The 15,025-nt window shown below is 40.2% G+C and overlaps 1 protein-coding gene across 2 annotated transcripts in view; it reads right to left on the minus strand.

Moving 5' to 3' along the window:
* Positions 1-15,025, minus strand: part of pemt (phosphatidylethanolamine N-methyltransferase) — a 116,233-nt gene that overhangs the window by 63,757 nt on the left and 37,451 nt on the right. For both annotated transcript variants that reach the window (XM_051667306.1, XM_051667305.1), the window contains exon 3: positions 7,014-7,129. In XM_051667306.1, coding sequence (XP_051523266.1) covers positions 7,014-7,129 — 116 coding nt within the window. The remainder of the gene's footprint in view (positions 1-7,013; positions 7,130-15,025) is intronic.

Raw genomic sequence — 15,025 nt, forward strand, 5'->3', positions numbered from 1 at the left:
AGCTGTTGACAAATCTGTCCTTTGTGATGGCTCCTGAGTCACAGGCATTAAAGGGATGATGACAATAACATTTTCCTTAATCTTTATATCATTGTACTATAAAAACATACTGTAAGTTTCAGAACTCAAAACTTTTCTTCACTGCAAAGAGAGCATTTGTTGAAACCAAGCTGCCAAAACGACTCGTTCTCTACTTCCTCCACATTGTGATGTCACACCGTGGTAGACATTGGCATCTGACCGCCTCCACAACAACACATCAATGCCTACTTTACCAAGTAACTTCCGTAGCCTGCCCAGTAGTGGTGAGAAGTGAGGTTGCGAGAAGTGAGATGGCAAGAAGAGAGCAGGCCGGTCAAGAGCAGAGAGCTAATTATAACAGTGGGCATTTACTGTCAAGTCTTAAAGGAGAAATAGCACTAAAACAAAGTGTTTCTAACAGAGGGTCAGAATGAGGGTGGAAAATCAGCATGTTTTACAAATATATTACTGTTTTTGTGCAAAAAAATGTGTCATGACCCCTTTAAATGGGCGCAGAGTAAGAACTTTCATCTCCATCATAACTTTATGATTGGCCCAAAGCAGACTTCTTACATCAGTGCATCCTGACCTCATGTGCTCAAACCACTTATTTTATGGCTTTGTTCTCAAATGTCTCAAATTCAAAACCATTTGCCACCCACTGGTCTAAACCTAATAAAAATGGCCTAAAATCTGTCATTTTAAATAGATTTGCATACCATTTCTTCACTACTCTTCCTACAATGTTTTATAGTTTTTACATTTTCACCATAATTGCAGCTGTTTTATAAAAACAACCAGCCATTTTCATAAAGACGACCTTTTGTACCATGCCTAACAACACCCCTGTCATAGAACACATGCTGTCTCATGGCTCATTGCTTTTTTTTTTTTTTACAGGTTAAATCAGGAATAATTTTTATAAATCAGAATAAAGTTTGAGAAAAAAGTAATTCATGTTCTTCTATTTAATTCAGTAAAAGTAAAACAATTTCAGACTGTGTTGTATTAATTTTGTCTTGGTGGAAACAGATTTTAGCACACTCCACATTAAACACTATTATTAACTTCATCATGAGATTATCCAATAATAACCATTACTGTGATGCTCAAAGGGAAAGTTTCAATGCTTTCAATGTACAATTCTGCTAAAACAAAGCAGACAGCTTTGTTTAATTGTTGAGTGTGAAACCTGCAGGTCCTCCGAGACTCCACTATAAATAGCTTTCATCTGTTGCCTTAAAGTACTTAAATTCTGGGAAGACTTGCTAGCAATCCCAGTGAAATGAGTCACATAAAATAATAAAGACAATATACTGAATGCTTCGATTAATTACTAATGTAAATGTATTTATAAATGGAATGTGGCTAACTATAAGAGATGTTAATCTGTATGCTTTAGATGGGTCTGTTGAGATGAGTGGTTTGTCAGGACAGAAACTGCCCCAAATAAGTTGTCTGATGTTACTAATGCATAAGTCCCCATTTAAAGGTGACTGTAAAGGGTGGAAAATATACCAGGCAAAATTCAGAATTTAAGAATTGGCTCCATTTCTATTAATGAGTTGGAAATGTATTTAAGTTGGCCAAGCCCCACAGGATGTTGAATTGGAATGAGTAGAATCATTTACTGAATTGCAATTCAAAGAAATTCAACACAGTCACGAAAACAGAACCACGTCATTAGATCAACACAAACTTTGCAACAAAGCAAACATAATTACTTCATTCATTTTAACTAATTATGCCTATTTACACTGCCTGGCCAAAAAAAGTTTGGATTTAAATAAGTAGATACTTAAGAGTCTATGATTGAATCATTATTATAGTGATTAATATGTTTCAGCTGGAAACAATTCTTTTAACCCTAACTGATGCAGTGTGTAGCTTCTCATTTCTTAAACAACCATGTCGGAAGATGTATCCCGTGGTAGTGCAAAAGATGTTGCCGTGTTTCAGAAGGGGCAAATTATTGGCCTGCATCAAGCAAAGAAAACAACTAATGAGATTGCTGAAATCACTGGAATTGTGTTAAGAGCTGTCCTGCGCATTATTAAAACCTGGAAGGATAGTGGTGAACCGTCAGCTTGCGGAAGAAATGTGGTCGGAAAACAATCTTGAATAATTGGGGTCAGAGATCACTAAAATGCTTGGTGAAGTCACATCGACAGTAGAACTCACAGCTATTTTTAATAGTGAAAGTAAGAGCATTTCCACATGTACAATGCGAGGAGAACTTACAAGATTGGAATTAAACAGCTGTGTGGAAAGTCAACTGACTCCCTAAATGTACTGAATGACCAGGTTATCCCATCAATGGAATTTTTTTCTTCTCTGACAGCACTGGCATATTCCAGGACGACAATGCCAAGATTCTTCAGGCTCAAATAGTGAAAGAGTGGTTCAGGGAGCATGAGGAATCATTTTCACACATGAATTGGCCACCACAGAGTCCTGACCTTAACCGCATTAAAAGTTTTTGGGATGTGCTGGAGAAGACTTTACAGACTGGTTTGACTCTCCCATTGACTATCCCAAGATCTCTGCCAAAAATTTATGCAACTCTGGACGGAAATAAATGTTGTGACGTTGCATAAGGTTGTCGAAACAATGCCAAGACAAATGCGCGCCGTAATCAAAGCTAAAGGCGGTCCAACAAAATATTAGAGTGTGCAAGTTTTTTTTGGCCAGGCAGTGTATTCAGCTTGAATTGCTTATTACGGAATTTACATACAGGTCAATTTTTAGGTACTTTAGATGTTCTAGAAAAAAATTTGTCTTAAGATACATAGTTATTTTGTATCTTCTGCTTTAGTGTGTCAATAGGAAATATCAATTTTAGTTTCCAAAACATTCCTTTTGCAAACAGAATAGAATAGAAGTAGAACAAGGAGTCCTGCAACAGATAGTATGGCCCCCACAGAGTCCAAATCTTAACATCATTGAGTCAGTCTGGGATTACATGAAGAGACAGAAGTAACTGAATCCGCCTACTGTAAATACATGGAACTGAGGCAAGTTTTCCAAGATTCTAAGAACAACCTATCTGCCAACAGCCTTGTGCACAAGTGTACCTAGGAGAATCGGTGCTGTTTTAAAGGCAAGGGGTGATCACAACAAACATTGCTTTGTTTTTTTATTAGGGGTGTAAATTGGACATTTCATCATAATACAATCTTTTGGCCTGCGATACGATATTTGACGATACTTCAAAGTCTGCCATGATACGATTCGATTAAGGGACCTGTGATCGATATTCCGATATTATGTGGCTATTTTACACAATCGATAAAAAATGTTTTGCCCTCAAATGCAACCAAAATATAATTGGATTATTTTATTCAGCTTTCTGTATCCACATTGGGACATCCACAACAAAATAAGGTACTTCAGATGTTGAATTTGTTTTTACAGATTAATAATATAAAAAATAGTCACACACAAGTGATCATCACTCATTTGATGACAGCTAATTTTTCAGATTAGTCCAATCCAAAATACTTACCAATACATACCCATGACTTGTTTCTAACTATCTGTGCTATCTGTGGTTTTCTTGGCTACAACTTCCACAGTTGTAATTAAAAATTCTGTTGCAGTTAACTGGGATAAATGTTAGTAAGGGTGTTGACATGTAGATGTGTAAAGTCTTATAACTGATACTGGAGCTGAGCAGGTGTTTCTCTTTCCCTCATTAGTGCTGTTCAGAATGTCGGCGTTGTCAAGATGTTTCACATGGTTGAACTTCTCCCAAGTACTTTAAAATAGCAAATTCTCATGTAAAATTCAAATGGGTCACATGCGCAACGATATCGATGGAAGCCCGAATTAATCGCGCAAGTGAGCCGCTCTGCGTTTGTCATGAGAGCTCACATTTTAAGGAGTGCCCGGTTGATGCGCTGGCACAGATCCTGTCACTGGAGCTCGCATTTCGCGGGAAGCCCGGTTGAGGCGTGCGCACAGATAGCAGAGCACAATTTGACTTCAAAGACCCTGTGCACATCCATGTCCCACATGAAAAGCATATATAGTGCTCATAAAGTGAAATTAATGTAATAAGGTTGCTTCATCGCCTGACGGAAAATGCGTACGGACGTGGCTGACATGAGAGTATTAAAATAAAGGTACATCTTAAAAAAATGTCTATATAGATATTTACGCGTTGTATCGATAACATTGGATCGTTGGTCATTGGATCGATGCATCAATCCAGATCAATGGATAGATACACCCCTATTTTTTATGTTTACTATACTTTGAATGAAGTGAATTGATAAATTAAAAAAAAAAAAATGGAATGGAATGTAAAGCAGTTACATGGATCTCTTTGAATTTAATTCTATTTGAATTATTCTCCCTTAAATCCAAATTTGAATTACAATTCTACATTCTGTTTGCTACCTCAACTCAATTCAAATTTAGAAATGGCATTAGAATTTAAAAGGCATTCTCAATTCAATTCTGAATGTCGCACAACCCAAATAGACACATAAGTGATTTCAAATGTCACATATTCTAGTTATTAAATTAGAGATTTCTGAGCTGTATGTGAAAAGATATATAGCACTCATGTTCAGGCAGATTGGCTCTGTGGCAGCACAAATCATATTGTTCACCAGTTTTTAACAGGTTTACACCTATTTGTTTCCAGGATGAAAGCAGTACTACTGGTGGCTGGGATTTAAATAATGGCTGCTCAGACTTAAGTTATCACTTTCCTTTCCTCTCCTCTCCTCTCCTTTCGTGATGATTAGATCTTTTACTTTTTTTTTCTCTCCCCTTTTCTCCTCAATTTGGAATGCCCAATTCCCAATGTGCTCTACATCCTCATGGTGGCGTAGTGACTCGCCTCAATCCGGATGGCGGAGGACGAATCTCAGTTGCCTCCACATCTGAGACAGTCAATCCGCGCATCTTATCACGTGGCTTGGAGACACCGCGGAGACAAAGCGCATGTGGAGGCTTCACACTATTCTCCGCGGCATCCACGCACAACTCACTACGCGCCCCACCGAGAGTGAGAACCACATCATAGCGACCACGAGGAGGTTACCCCATGTGACTCTACCCTCCCCAGCAACCGGGCCAATTTGGTTGCTTAGGAGACCAGGCTGGAGTCATTCAGCACGCTCCGGATTCGAACTCGCGACTCCTGTTTGTCTGTCTGTCTGTCTGTCTGTCGTTCTTTCTTTTCCGTTTCTTCCTTCCTGTCTGTCTGTCTCTTTCTTTCTGTCTGTCTGTCTGTCTGTCTTTTTCCTTTCTATCTATCTTTTTTCTTTCTTTCTCTATCTCTCTTTTCCTTTCCTTCCTGTCTGTCTTTTTTCTTTCTATCTTTCTCTCTTTTCCTTTTCTTCCTTCATTCCTTCCTGTCTTGCTTTTTTCTTTCTTTCTTTCTTTCTTTCTCTCTCTTTTCTTTTCCTTCCTTCCTTCCTGTCTATCTTATCTTTATTTCCATTTGGCCCATAACCCTGGCTTGTGGCAAGATAATGGCATGCATTAGTGTTTGAACAGAGATGGGCAGATTATGTTAAATGTGAACACAATATGTATTTTTTTTTAAATCAATAAAACTTGGTTAATAAATAACCATATTGTACCGATTATTTTAGGCAATCCAGTAAGTGAATTAAATACTTTCAAATACTTAGACAATAGTCCAAGTTTAAAAACCCCCCACTAAACTTGGTTTAAAATCATTCTTAGCATAATGCTAAATTTCACATTATGCCACATTTCAGTCCGATATGTTGTTAACCAATATTTTTATTATTATAAGCTTTCCTGTAGAAAGTCAAGATCTTCCCAAAGCAATGCAACAAAGAAAATAATGCATAAGTAAAAAAAATTTTTTTTAAAACACGCAGAATATACTGTATCCAAAATTATGTAAACACGTCATGCAAAAACAATTATGAACATATTAAGGCAGAGCACATCTTTTGGCTTTCATAATAGTTTTTGCGTGCTTCATTTGAGGAGGTAAAACAAATAGCTTATATTACGAGTTATCTTCGTGCAACACAGACTGCAGATTACATTTTTCTGCTCTGTGTTGGCTTTTGTAAACCCACACCACAGATGTCGCACCTGTTTTAATAACAAGTGTTCTGTGGAGATTTTTCAGGGTTTTTCCTGGGTCAAAAATGATTGAGTAGCGCATTCTGCGCTCTCCTGTAAATGCCGGGAAGTCTGCTGGACTTGCACGACTTTGCATGCACCAGAGATAGCGCACAACACGCATGAGAGTGTCAGATGAGAAGCATATTAATCGCTTATGAATCGCCAAACGCAAGATGAATGTTGTGCGTGAAAATCCCAGGAGATAGGCAGTTACATAAATACTCAAACCAGCCCGTCTGGCACCAACAATCATGCCACGGTCCAAATCACTGAGATCACATTTTCCCCCATTCTGATGGTTGATGTGAACATTAACTGAAGCTCCTGCCTGTATCTGCATGATTTTAAGCATTGCTTTGCTGCCACACAATTGGCAGATTAGATAATCACATAAATAAGCAGGTGTACAGGTGTTCCTAATAAAGTGCTCAGTAAGTGTATATCGCCATATTGCCCAGCCCTATGAGAAACTGGTAGCAACTGAGCTCAGTGACATCTGTGTGTGCTGCAGTTGTACTGAGAAAATTTTCGCTCTCTCAAAACAGGGTAGAAAATAGCACCAGCCTGTCTAACACACACACAGTGCTGGTGGTTGTCACAAGCAATGGCGATGACACCTGCAACTGCAGCAGAGAGTAAGGCTGCCATGGAAACACCGACATACTCATGAGAATAAACTAAATGAAATAAGTGGGGTAAATGTGCAGCAAAGAAGTGGTGGTCAGCTGATCACGTCAGACACAGATGTCACAGTGTTATTATTGATGAAATCTCTGAGTGAAAGCTGAAGAGTAAACCGTGTGGCTTCATCTTATGCAAAAAAGGATACAATGGGTAAATGTATGAAGGTAACAGTAGATGTTATGTGTTACCTGTGACTACGGTAAACATTGAGGAGGAGGATGAGCACGCCGAGGGAATAACAGGCCATGTAAGGACCACCGAAAATTTGTGTCAGGCCCCTTGTCCTGTGCTCCCATCTGGCAACCTGAAACAGGAACAAATACAGGTAGTTATACAGTAGTCACATATAGAAAATAGAAAGTAGTCACAATAGAAAAACACATTTTCAATGATTATGTCAACTCAAATCCTAACCGCAACCCCATTTAGAGTATGAGATTATTTTTTTGAATTTGCAAGCTGCCAATCACTTGGAAAAAGATATCATATACTTTGGACCTAAGGAGTTTCTTGCAACTGGGTCCTGACCGACATGTAAACTGACCAATCACAGTTCTTTTTGTGACATTTTTAGTAAGAGAGGTATGTTTTGGCCAGCATTGGTATCAAAAGCTACTAAATAAAATACTTTCATCTCATGCATGTTCTTTTTAGTGCACCTCAAGTGGGAAAACACTGCAAAGGGTTCAACCTTTAATTAGCGTAGTGAGACCCCCTCCAAAGCCCCCTTTAATTAGCACCCAAGGGGCAGGTAAACATGAAATTGGATAACAACAAAGTAGAAATTCACTGACAAGCAAAAACTTTATGACCACCTGCCTAATATGCTGTTGGTCCTCTGTGTGCCACCAAAACAGCACGTAGAAGACTCTACAAGACCCCTGAAGGTGTCCTGTGGAATCTGGCACCAAGACATTAGCAGCAGATCCTTCGAGTCCTGTAAACTGCGAGGTGGAGCTGCCGTGGATCGGACTTGTTGGTCCAGTACATCCCACAGATGCTCAATCAGACTGAGATCTGGGAAATTTGGAGGCCAGGGCAACATCTTGAACTCTTCATCATGTTCCTCAAACCATTCCCGAACAATGTGTGCAGTGTGGCAGGATGCATTATCCTGTTGAAAGAGGTCACTGCCATCAGGGAATACCATTGCCATGAAGGGGTGTACCTGGTCTGCAACGATGTTTAGGTAGGTAGCACGTGTCAAATTGGCATCCACATAAATGGCCGGACCCAAGGTTTCCCAGCAGAACATTGCCCAGAGCATCACACTCCCTCCACCAGCTTGTCGTCTTCCCTCAGCGCATTCTGGTGCCATAACTTCCCCAGGTAAACGGCGCACATGTACGCAACCGCCCATGTGATGTAAAAGAAAATGGGATTCATCGGACCAGGCGACCTTCTTCCACTGCTCCACTGTCCATGTCCGACACTTGCGTACCCATTGTAGGCACTTTCGACAGTGGACAGGTGTCATCATGGGCACTCTGACTGGTCTGCGGCTATGCAGCCCCATACGCAGCAGGGTGCGATGCACTGTGTTGTGACACATTCCTCCTGTAACCATCAATAAAATTTTCTGTGACTTGTACCACAGTAGACTTTCTGTCAATTCAGATCAGACGGGATAGCCTTCGTTGCCCTCGTGCATCGATGAGCCTTGGTCGCCCAACACCCTGTCGCCGGATTTTGGTTTGTCCCTCCTCGGACCCTTGTCAGTAGCTACTCATCACTGCTGACCGGGAGCACCTCACAAGCCTTGCCATTTTAGAGATGCTCTGACCCAGAAGTCTGGCCATAACAATTTAGCCCTTGTCAAAATCACTCAGGTCTTAATTCCTGCCCATTTCTCCTGCATTCGCCACATTGACTACGAGAAATGATTGTTCGCTTACTATCTAATCTACCCAAAACTTGACATGTGGCCTTGTAAAGAAATGATCAATGTTATTCTCTTCACCTGTGAGTGGTCATAATGTTTTGGCTCATTGGTGTACTTGTGTGGTCGAAGATATTTTGCTTACTTGCTACTAAATGTCTCAAACAAAACTCTTCAATACGTTTAAAAAATTCAGTGCCGTGAACCTCACAAACTTCTGCAAATCCAGTGATCAGAGGCCCTTATTGTAGTTTTCTGGAAACTGGCAAACACAACTTTGTTTCCCAGCGGACTGATAAAAAGCTGTGCACACACGGCAATCACACAGAAGGCAACCCATCTGATTGGAAATGGCGATTTTAGTCAGTTCTTGCCATTTTTGTGTGCAATATGCATCAGACGGTCTGTGGACATGTTATCTGAAGCTGACACTAACCTTTGTGTTACACACACACACACACACACACACATACACACTAACAAATAAGAAGCACAGGTCAAAGTAGCTTCAGAATATTCTTCTCTTTTGCATATATCAGAATAAAAATAGGCTCGATTCTGCTTTTAAAATCAATGATTAATTTTCTCTACAAAACCTTCTCTTTCATCAGAGAATTCTCACACCTTACTATTAGAGGCCTGGAAAAAAAACACAGTGAGGTGTAGTTTATAATTAAACTAGATAAAAAATAGTTTATCCTCTACTGTATGGATATTCATAGTCCGTGCCTCTATTGTGGGCCAACAATGACCTGTAGCAGAAGAAGCACTTAGCTGAATTAGAACACACCAGCCCACTCTAAATCCTCCTGAACCACATAATTAATGAGCACAGAGTCGGTCTTCAGCTGTTCCCAGTTCAGCCAAGGACAACAGCACCCTTGTTTACAGCAGCTAAAGTGATTAAGACAGTAGTGAGCAGTATCTAATTAAGAACTTTTAAAAGGCCAATGAGAAGGCAGATGGTGGTTATGTGCTGAAACTATTCTGCAGTAATGCCAGATAGTAGAATGTTCTCGTTTTTCTTTGCAAATGTGGACATCATGTAGGCCAGTCTGGGTGGAAGAGTATGCTAATTGGGAAAGATAAATTTATCTTTAGTTTAGTCTGTTCTCAAATAGTTGTGCTAATGCTGCGCCTCATATTTCATAAGATGTGACCAAATGAAACAGAACTAGGGATGGGCCTGAAGAGGTGGGCATACTGTGAATTTATCAAGCCCTGATATAATTACGGGACAACTCAGTTAACTTTGCCAGCGTCTTCGAAAAGCTTTACTCACTGAGTACTTAATTAGAAACACTATGGTCCAACTGTGAGTAAAAGAGAAAAAACAGAAAGAAAAGAATTTGTAAAGATACATTTTATGTAGTAGGCTACTGTTTTATGGGGTGGGAACAACATCATAACAAATCATATAAATTCATACAAGATGGCGAGGTTGTAAAATATCGTAAAACTTGCTTGAATGTAAAGGTACAACTTTTTTCCCATAGAGACCAACCAATCAACAAAAAGAATTTCAAATCGAACAATACACGTAATGTTGCAGTCCGTTTCATCTTCTCAAAGACTTGATCTATTTGTCTCAAAAATATTAATATGAAAAAATTGCAACTAAAAATATAAATTCTTGATGTTAGAATATTTATACAGTTTTATGAAGTAAAATAATGCGATACTTTGAAATATTGGTCAATTTGATCCCCCAAATCTATTATGTTATAACAGTGCTTCACTGTAATACTGCTGAAATACATATTTAAACTGTGAATATCAAGTGTGAGACACAAACAACAACTAGCCAATGCCTGTAAATATGCAAATATTGCAAAACAGCACGTCTTAAGTGAGACTGATCACAGACAGTCATACTGCTCCAAAATGATGTGCCAAAACTGGTATACCCATGGACTATTGAGAAACAGTTGTGTAACATATTAGTTTCGTTATCTCATTCAAGGGTTTGCAGGATTACCAAGTGTGCTAGTGGTCTAAATTATTTGATTACCATTTCTAAACTATTTATAGGTTAATATGCATGTTTAATGGACTGAACATCCTGTATATGGAGATCACAGCCAATAGCACACAATGAAAAAAAGATTAATTAGAAGAGAAAAAAAAAAACTATTAGAATTGAACTTTAAGCAGTTGGACAGACATCTATCCAGCAGTGTGTGAGTCTAGCCCTCATTAGAAATTTTAGAAGTATGCACACTGGTGCTCAAACAGAACAGAACATGCAGCGATTGTGCGAGTGATGTAACAGTGCCACTAAATCTAGTCAACTTGTTAATTTGGTCTGTAGAGGTACACTTTTGACCAAATAAACATGAATTGTCGACCTGTTTCTTAATTCTGTTACTGAAATATCTCCAAAACATTCTATTTTGGATAAATGTCTTGGCAAAACATTCTAAGTGAGTCTCTGTGACTAAAGGCCTCTTTAGGGGCTGTTCATACAGAACGCGTCCTTTTGTTCAAAAACTGCTAGATGGTGTGCAACGGAATGGAATAAAATGCAGGGGTCTCAAGGCACATTTCTGTTTGAAAATGTGAAGTGTTTACCCTGGCACAGCACCTTAATGCAGTGTGTGTGGCACAAGATAAAACAGCAAGACGTAACGCAATGGCCAAAGATGTCGATCTGATGCATGTGTATACAAACAACAATTAAAAAATAGCCACAATTTGTGAACGGTCAATTACAAATGCAACTGTATTCACCCCATACTCACCCCCAAGTATCAGAGACAGCTCTGATGAGGCTTTGGTTCTGTGTAAATGAAATCGCACTTTGTCTAACAGTGTGTGTCTTATTTCTAGTCAGCTGTGCATGAAAATCAATAATTAACTTCACAGCATGTGATGCATTATTTCCAATGATTGTGATTCCTCTGTAAATACATTTGTGCTAAACAGTTTGTGTAAACATGTTTTTTTTTTATGGTCCAGTATATGTGCCACTTCAGATATGACTTCTGTGCTGCCTTTGCAGTGTAAAGACACCTTAAGCTATTAATTCTGAAGATACACTTATGAGCACTCACAGGTGAAGTGAATAATGTTGATCATCTCCTAACAAGGCCACATGTCAAGGTCTGGATAGATTAGATGGTAAGTGAACAATCAGTTCATGTAGTCAACATGTCGAATGCAAGACAAAATGGGTAGGAGTAAAGACCTGATCGACTTTGACAAGGGCTAAATTTTTATGGCCAGATGACTGGGTCAGAGCATCTCTGAAACGGCAAGGCTTGTGGGGTGCTCCCTGTCAGCAGTGGTGAGTACCTACCAACAGTGGTCCATGGAGGGACAAACCACAAACCGACAACAGGGTGTTAGGTTTCCAAGGCTCAGCGATGCGCGAGGGCAATGAAGGCTATCCCGTCTGGTCCGAATAGACAGAAGGTCTACTGTGGCACAAGTCACAGACAATTTTATTGATGGTTACAGGAGGAATGTGTCACAACACACAGTGCATCGCACCCTGCTGCGTATGGGGCTGCATAGCCGCAGACCAGTTAGAGTGCCCATGATGACCCGTCCACCGTCGAAAGTGCCTACAATGGGCACGCGAGCGTTGGAACAGGACCTTGGAGTAGTGGAAGAAGGTCGCCTGGTCCAATGAGTCCCGTGTGCTGTTTACCTGGGGAAGTGATGGCATCAGGATGCACTGTGGGAAGACGCCAAGCCGGTGGAGGGAGTGTGATGCTCTGGGCAATGTCCTGCTAGGAAACCCTGGGTCAAGCCATTCATGTGGACGTCAATTTGACAAGTGCCACCTACCTAAACATCATTGCAGACCAGGTACACCCCTTCATGGCAATTGTATTCCCTTATGGCAGTGGCCTCTTTCAACAGGATAATGCGCCCTGCCACATTGCACACATAGTTCGAGAATGGCTTGAAGAGCATGATGAAGAGTTCAAGGTCTTGCCCTGGCCTCCAAATTCCTCAGATCTTAATCTTATTGAGAATCTATGGGATGTGCTGGACCAATAAGTCCGATCCACGGTGGATCCACCTCGCAACTTATAGGACTTAAAGGATCTGCTGCTAATGTCTTAGTGCCAGATACCACAGGACACCTTCAGTGGTCTTGTAGAGTCCATGCCTCAGTGGGTTTTGGCAGGATGCAAAGGACCAACAGCATATTAGGCAGGTGGTCATAACATTTTGGCTCATCATATCCAGTACATATTAACTAAAAAAAAAGTTTGTCTCTAAAGACACAATTTGGCAAACAATTCATTTTATAACTATAAAACATGATTATATTCATGAATGGGTAGCTCAGTGGTAAAATACGCAGGCTACCACCCCTGGAGCTCGCTAGTTCGAATCCCAGGGCATGCTGAGTGACTCCAGCCAGGTCTCTTAAGCAACCAAATTGGCCCGGTTGCTAGGGAGGGTAGATTCACATGGGGTAAACTCCTTGTGGTCGCTATAATGTGGTTCGTTCTCGGTGGGGTGTGTGGTGAGTTGAGCGTGGTTGCCGCAGTGGATGGCGTGAAGCCTCCACACACGCTATGTCTCCGTGGCAACGCACTCAACAAGCCACACGATAAGATGCGCGGGTTGACGGTCTCAGACGCGGAGGCAACTGGGATTCGCCCTCCGCCACCCAGACTGAGGCGAATCACTACGCAACCACGAGGACTTAAAAAGCACATTGGGAATTGGGCATTCCAAATTGGGAGAAAAAGGGGAAAAAAATCCAAAAAAATAAAAATAAAAACATGCCAGTGGCATTATCTATTTGTTACTGCACAAAATGCCTAAATCCAAATAGAATAATAAGTCCCACAAAGAAAGATATTAAAACTAATTTCTATGGCTTGGCAACCATAAAAAACCTACAGTTAGACTAATTAACTATACTACTTGGCAGAAGAATTGTTTACTGTGATCATTCCTATTAATGAATGGAATCATTTAACATGGTTGTCATTTATCGTACCACCGATAAAGCTCCGCTTTGTGTCTTAAAACAATAAAGTTTCTGTAATGCACAGCCTTTTGTGACTTATTGCTTTATTTTACAAAATACTAAAAAATATATATATATATATTTTTTCATACAGATTACTACAGTTGGTGGATCCTTTACCCTATGCGACCATGCATTAACATGCATGGATGTTGTATTTTGGCTTCGCTATAAGCAACATATAATTTAAATTTATTTAAACCGACTGATCTCAGTTCAGAAGACTCTGGGCTGTCAGTAAAGGGTTAAACTTTCGATGCACAGAGTCATGTGACAAAACAATATGCCGCCGATCACAGCAAAGTTTGTCTTTGGAAGAAACACCAACATAACTACATCTGGTAAGAAACCTAATAAAGTTTTAACACTGAAACCTCTTTGAGTCAAAAGATTAGAGTCTCTAGATTCCTCCGATATGCCATTTTTAACATTTGAGTGAAATATCTTGAAATGCCTAGCTGCTGAACACAATGTACACTTATGTGTACTTAAGCAAATTTTTTCCTTAGAAATCCTACATCGATCAGCCATTAAACCACCTGCCTAATATTGTGTAGGTCCCCCTCGTGCCACCAAAACAGCGCCAACCTGCTTCTCAGAATAGCATTCGGAGATGCTATTCTTCACAATTGTACAGAGCAGTTATCTGAGTTAATCTAGACTTTGTCAGTTCGAACCATTCTGGCCATTCTCTGTTGACCTCTCTCATCAACAAGGCATTTCCGTCCACAGAACTGCCCCTCACTGGATATTTTTTGTTTTTGGCACCATTCTGAGTAAATTCTAGAGACTGTGTGTGAAAATCCCAGGAGATCAGCAGTTACAGAAATACTCAAACCAGCCCATCTGGCACCAACATTCATCTATTTGATTATCTAATCAACCAATCGTGTGGCAGCAGTGTAATGTATAAAATCATGCCGATACGGGTCAGGAGCTTCAGTTAATGTTCACATCAACCATCAGAATGGGGAAAAAATTTTATCTCAAAGATTTGGACTCTGGCATGATTGTTGGTGCCAGATGGGCTGGTTTGAGTATTTCTGTAACTGCTGATCTCCTGGGATTTTATCGCACAACAGTCTCTCGAAATTACTCAGGATGGTGCCAAAAACAAAAACCATCCAGTGAGCAGCAGTTCTGTGGACAGAAATGCCTTGATGATGAGAGAGGTCAACAGAGAATGGCCAGACTGGTTCGAACTAACAACATCTACGGTAACTCAGATAACCGCTCTATACAACTGTGGTGAGAAGAATAGCATCTCAGAATGCTATTCTGAGATGCAGGTTGGTGCAGTTTTGGCAGCATGAAAGGGACCTACA

The sequence above is a fragment of the Myxocyprinus asiaticus genome, chromosome 32, assembly GCF_019703515.2.
Source record: "Myxocyprinus asiaticus isolate MX2 ecotype Aquarium Trade chromosome 32, UBuf_Myxa_2, whole genome shotgun sequence".
Lineage (NCBI taxonomy): Eukaryota > Metazoa > Chordata > Actinopteri > Cypriniformes > Catostomidae > Myxocyprinus > Myxocyprinus asiaticus.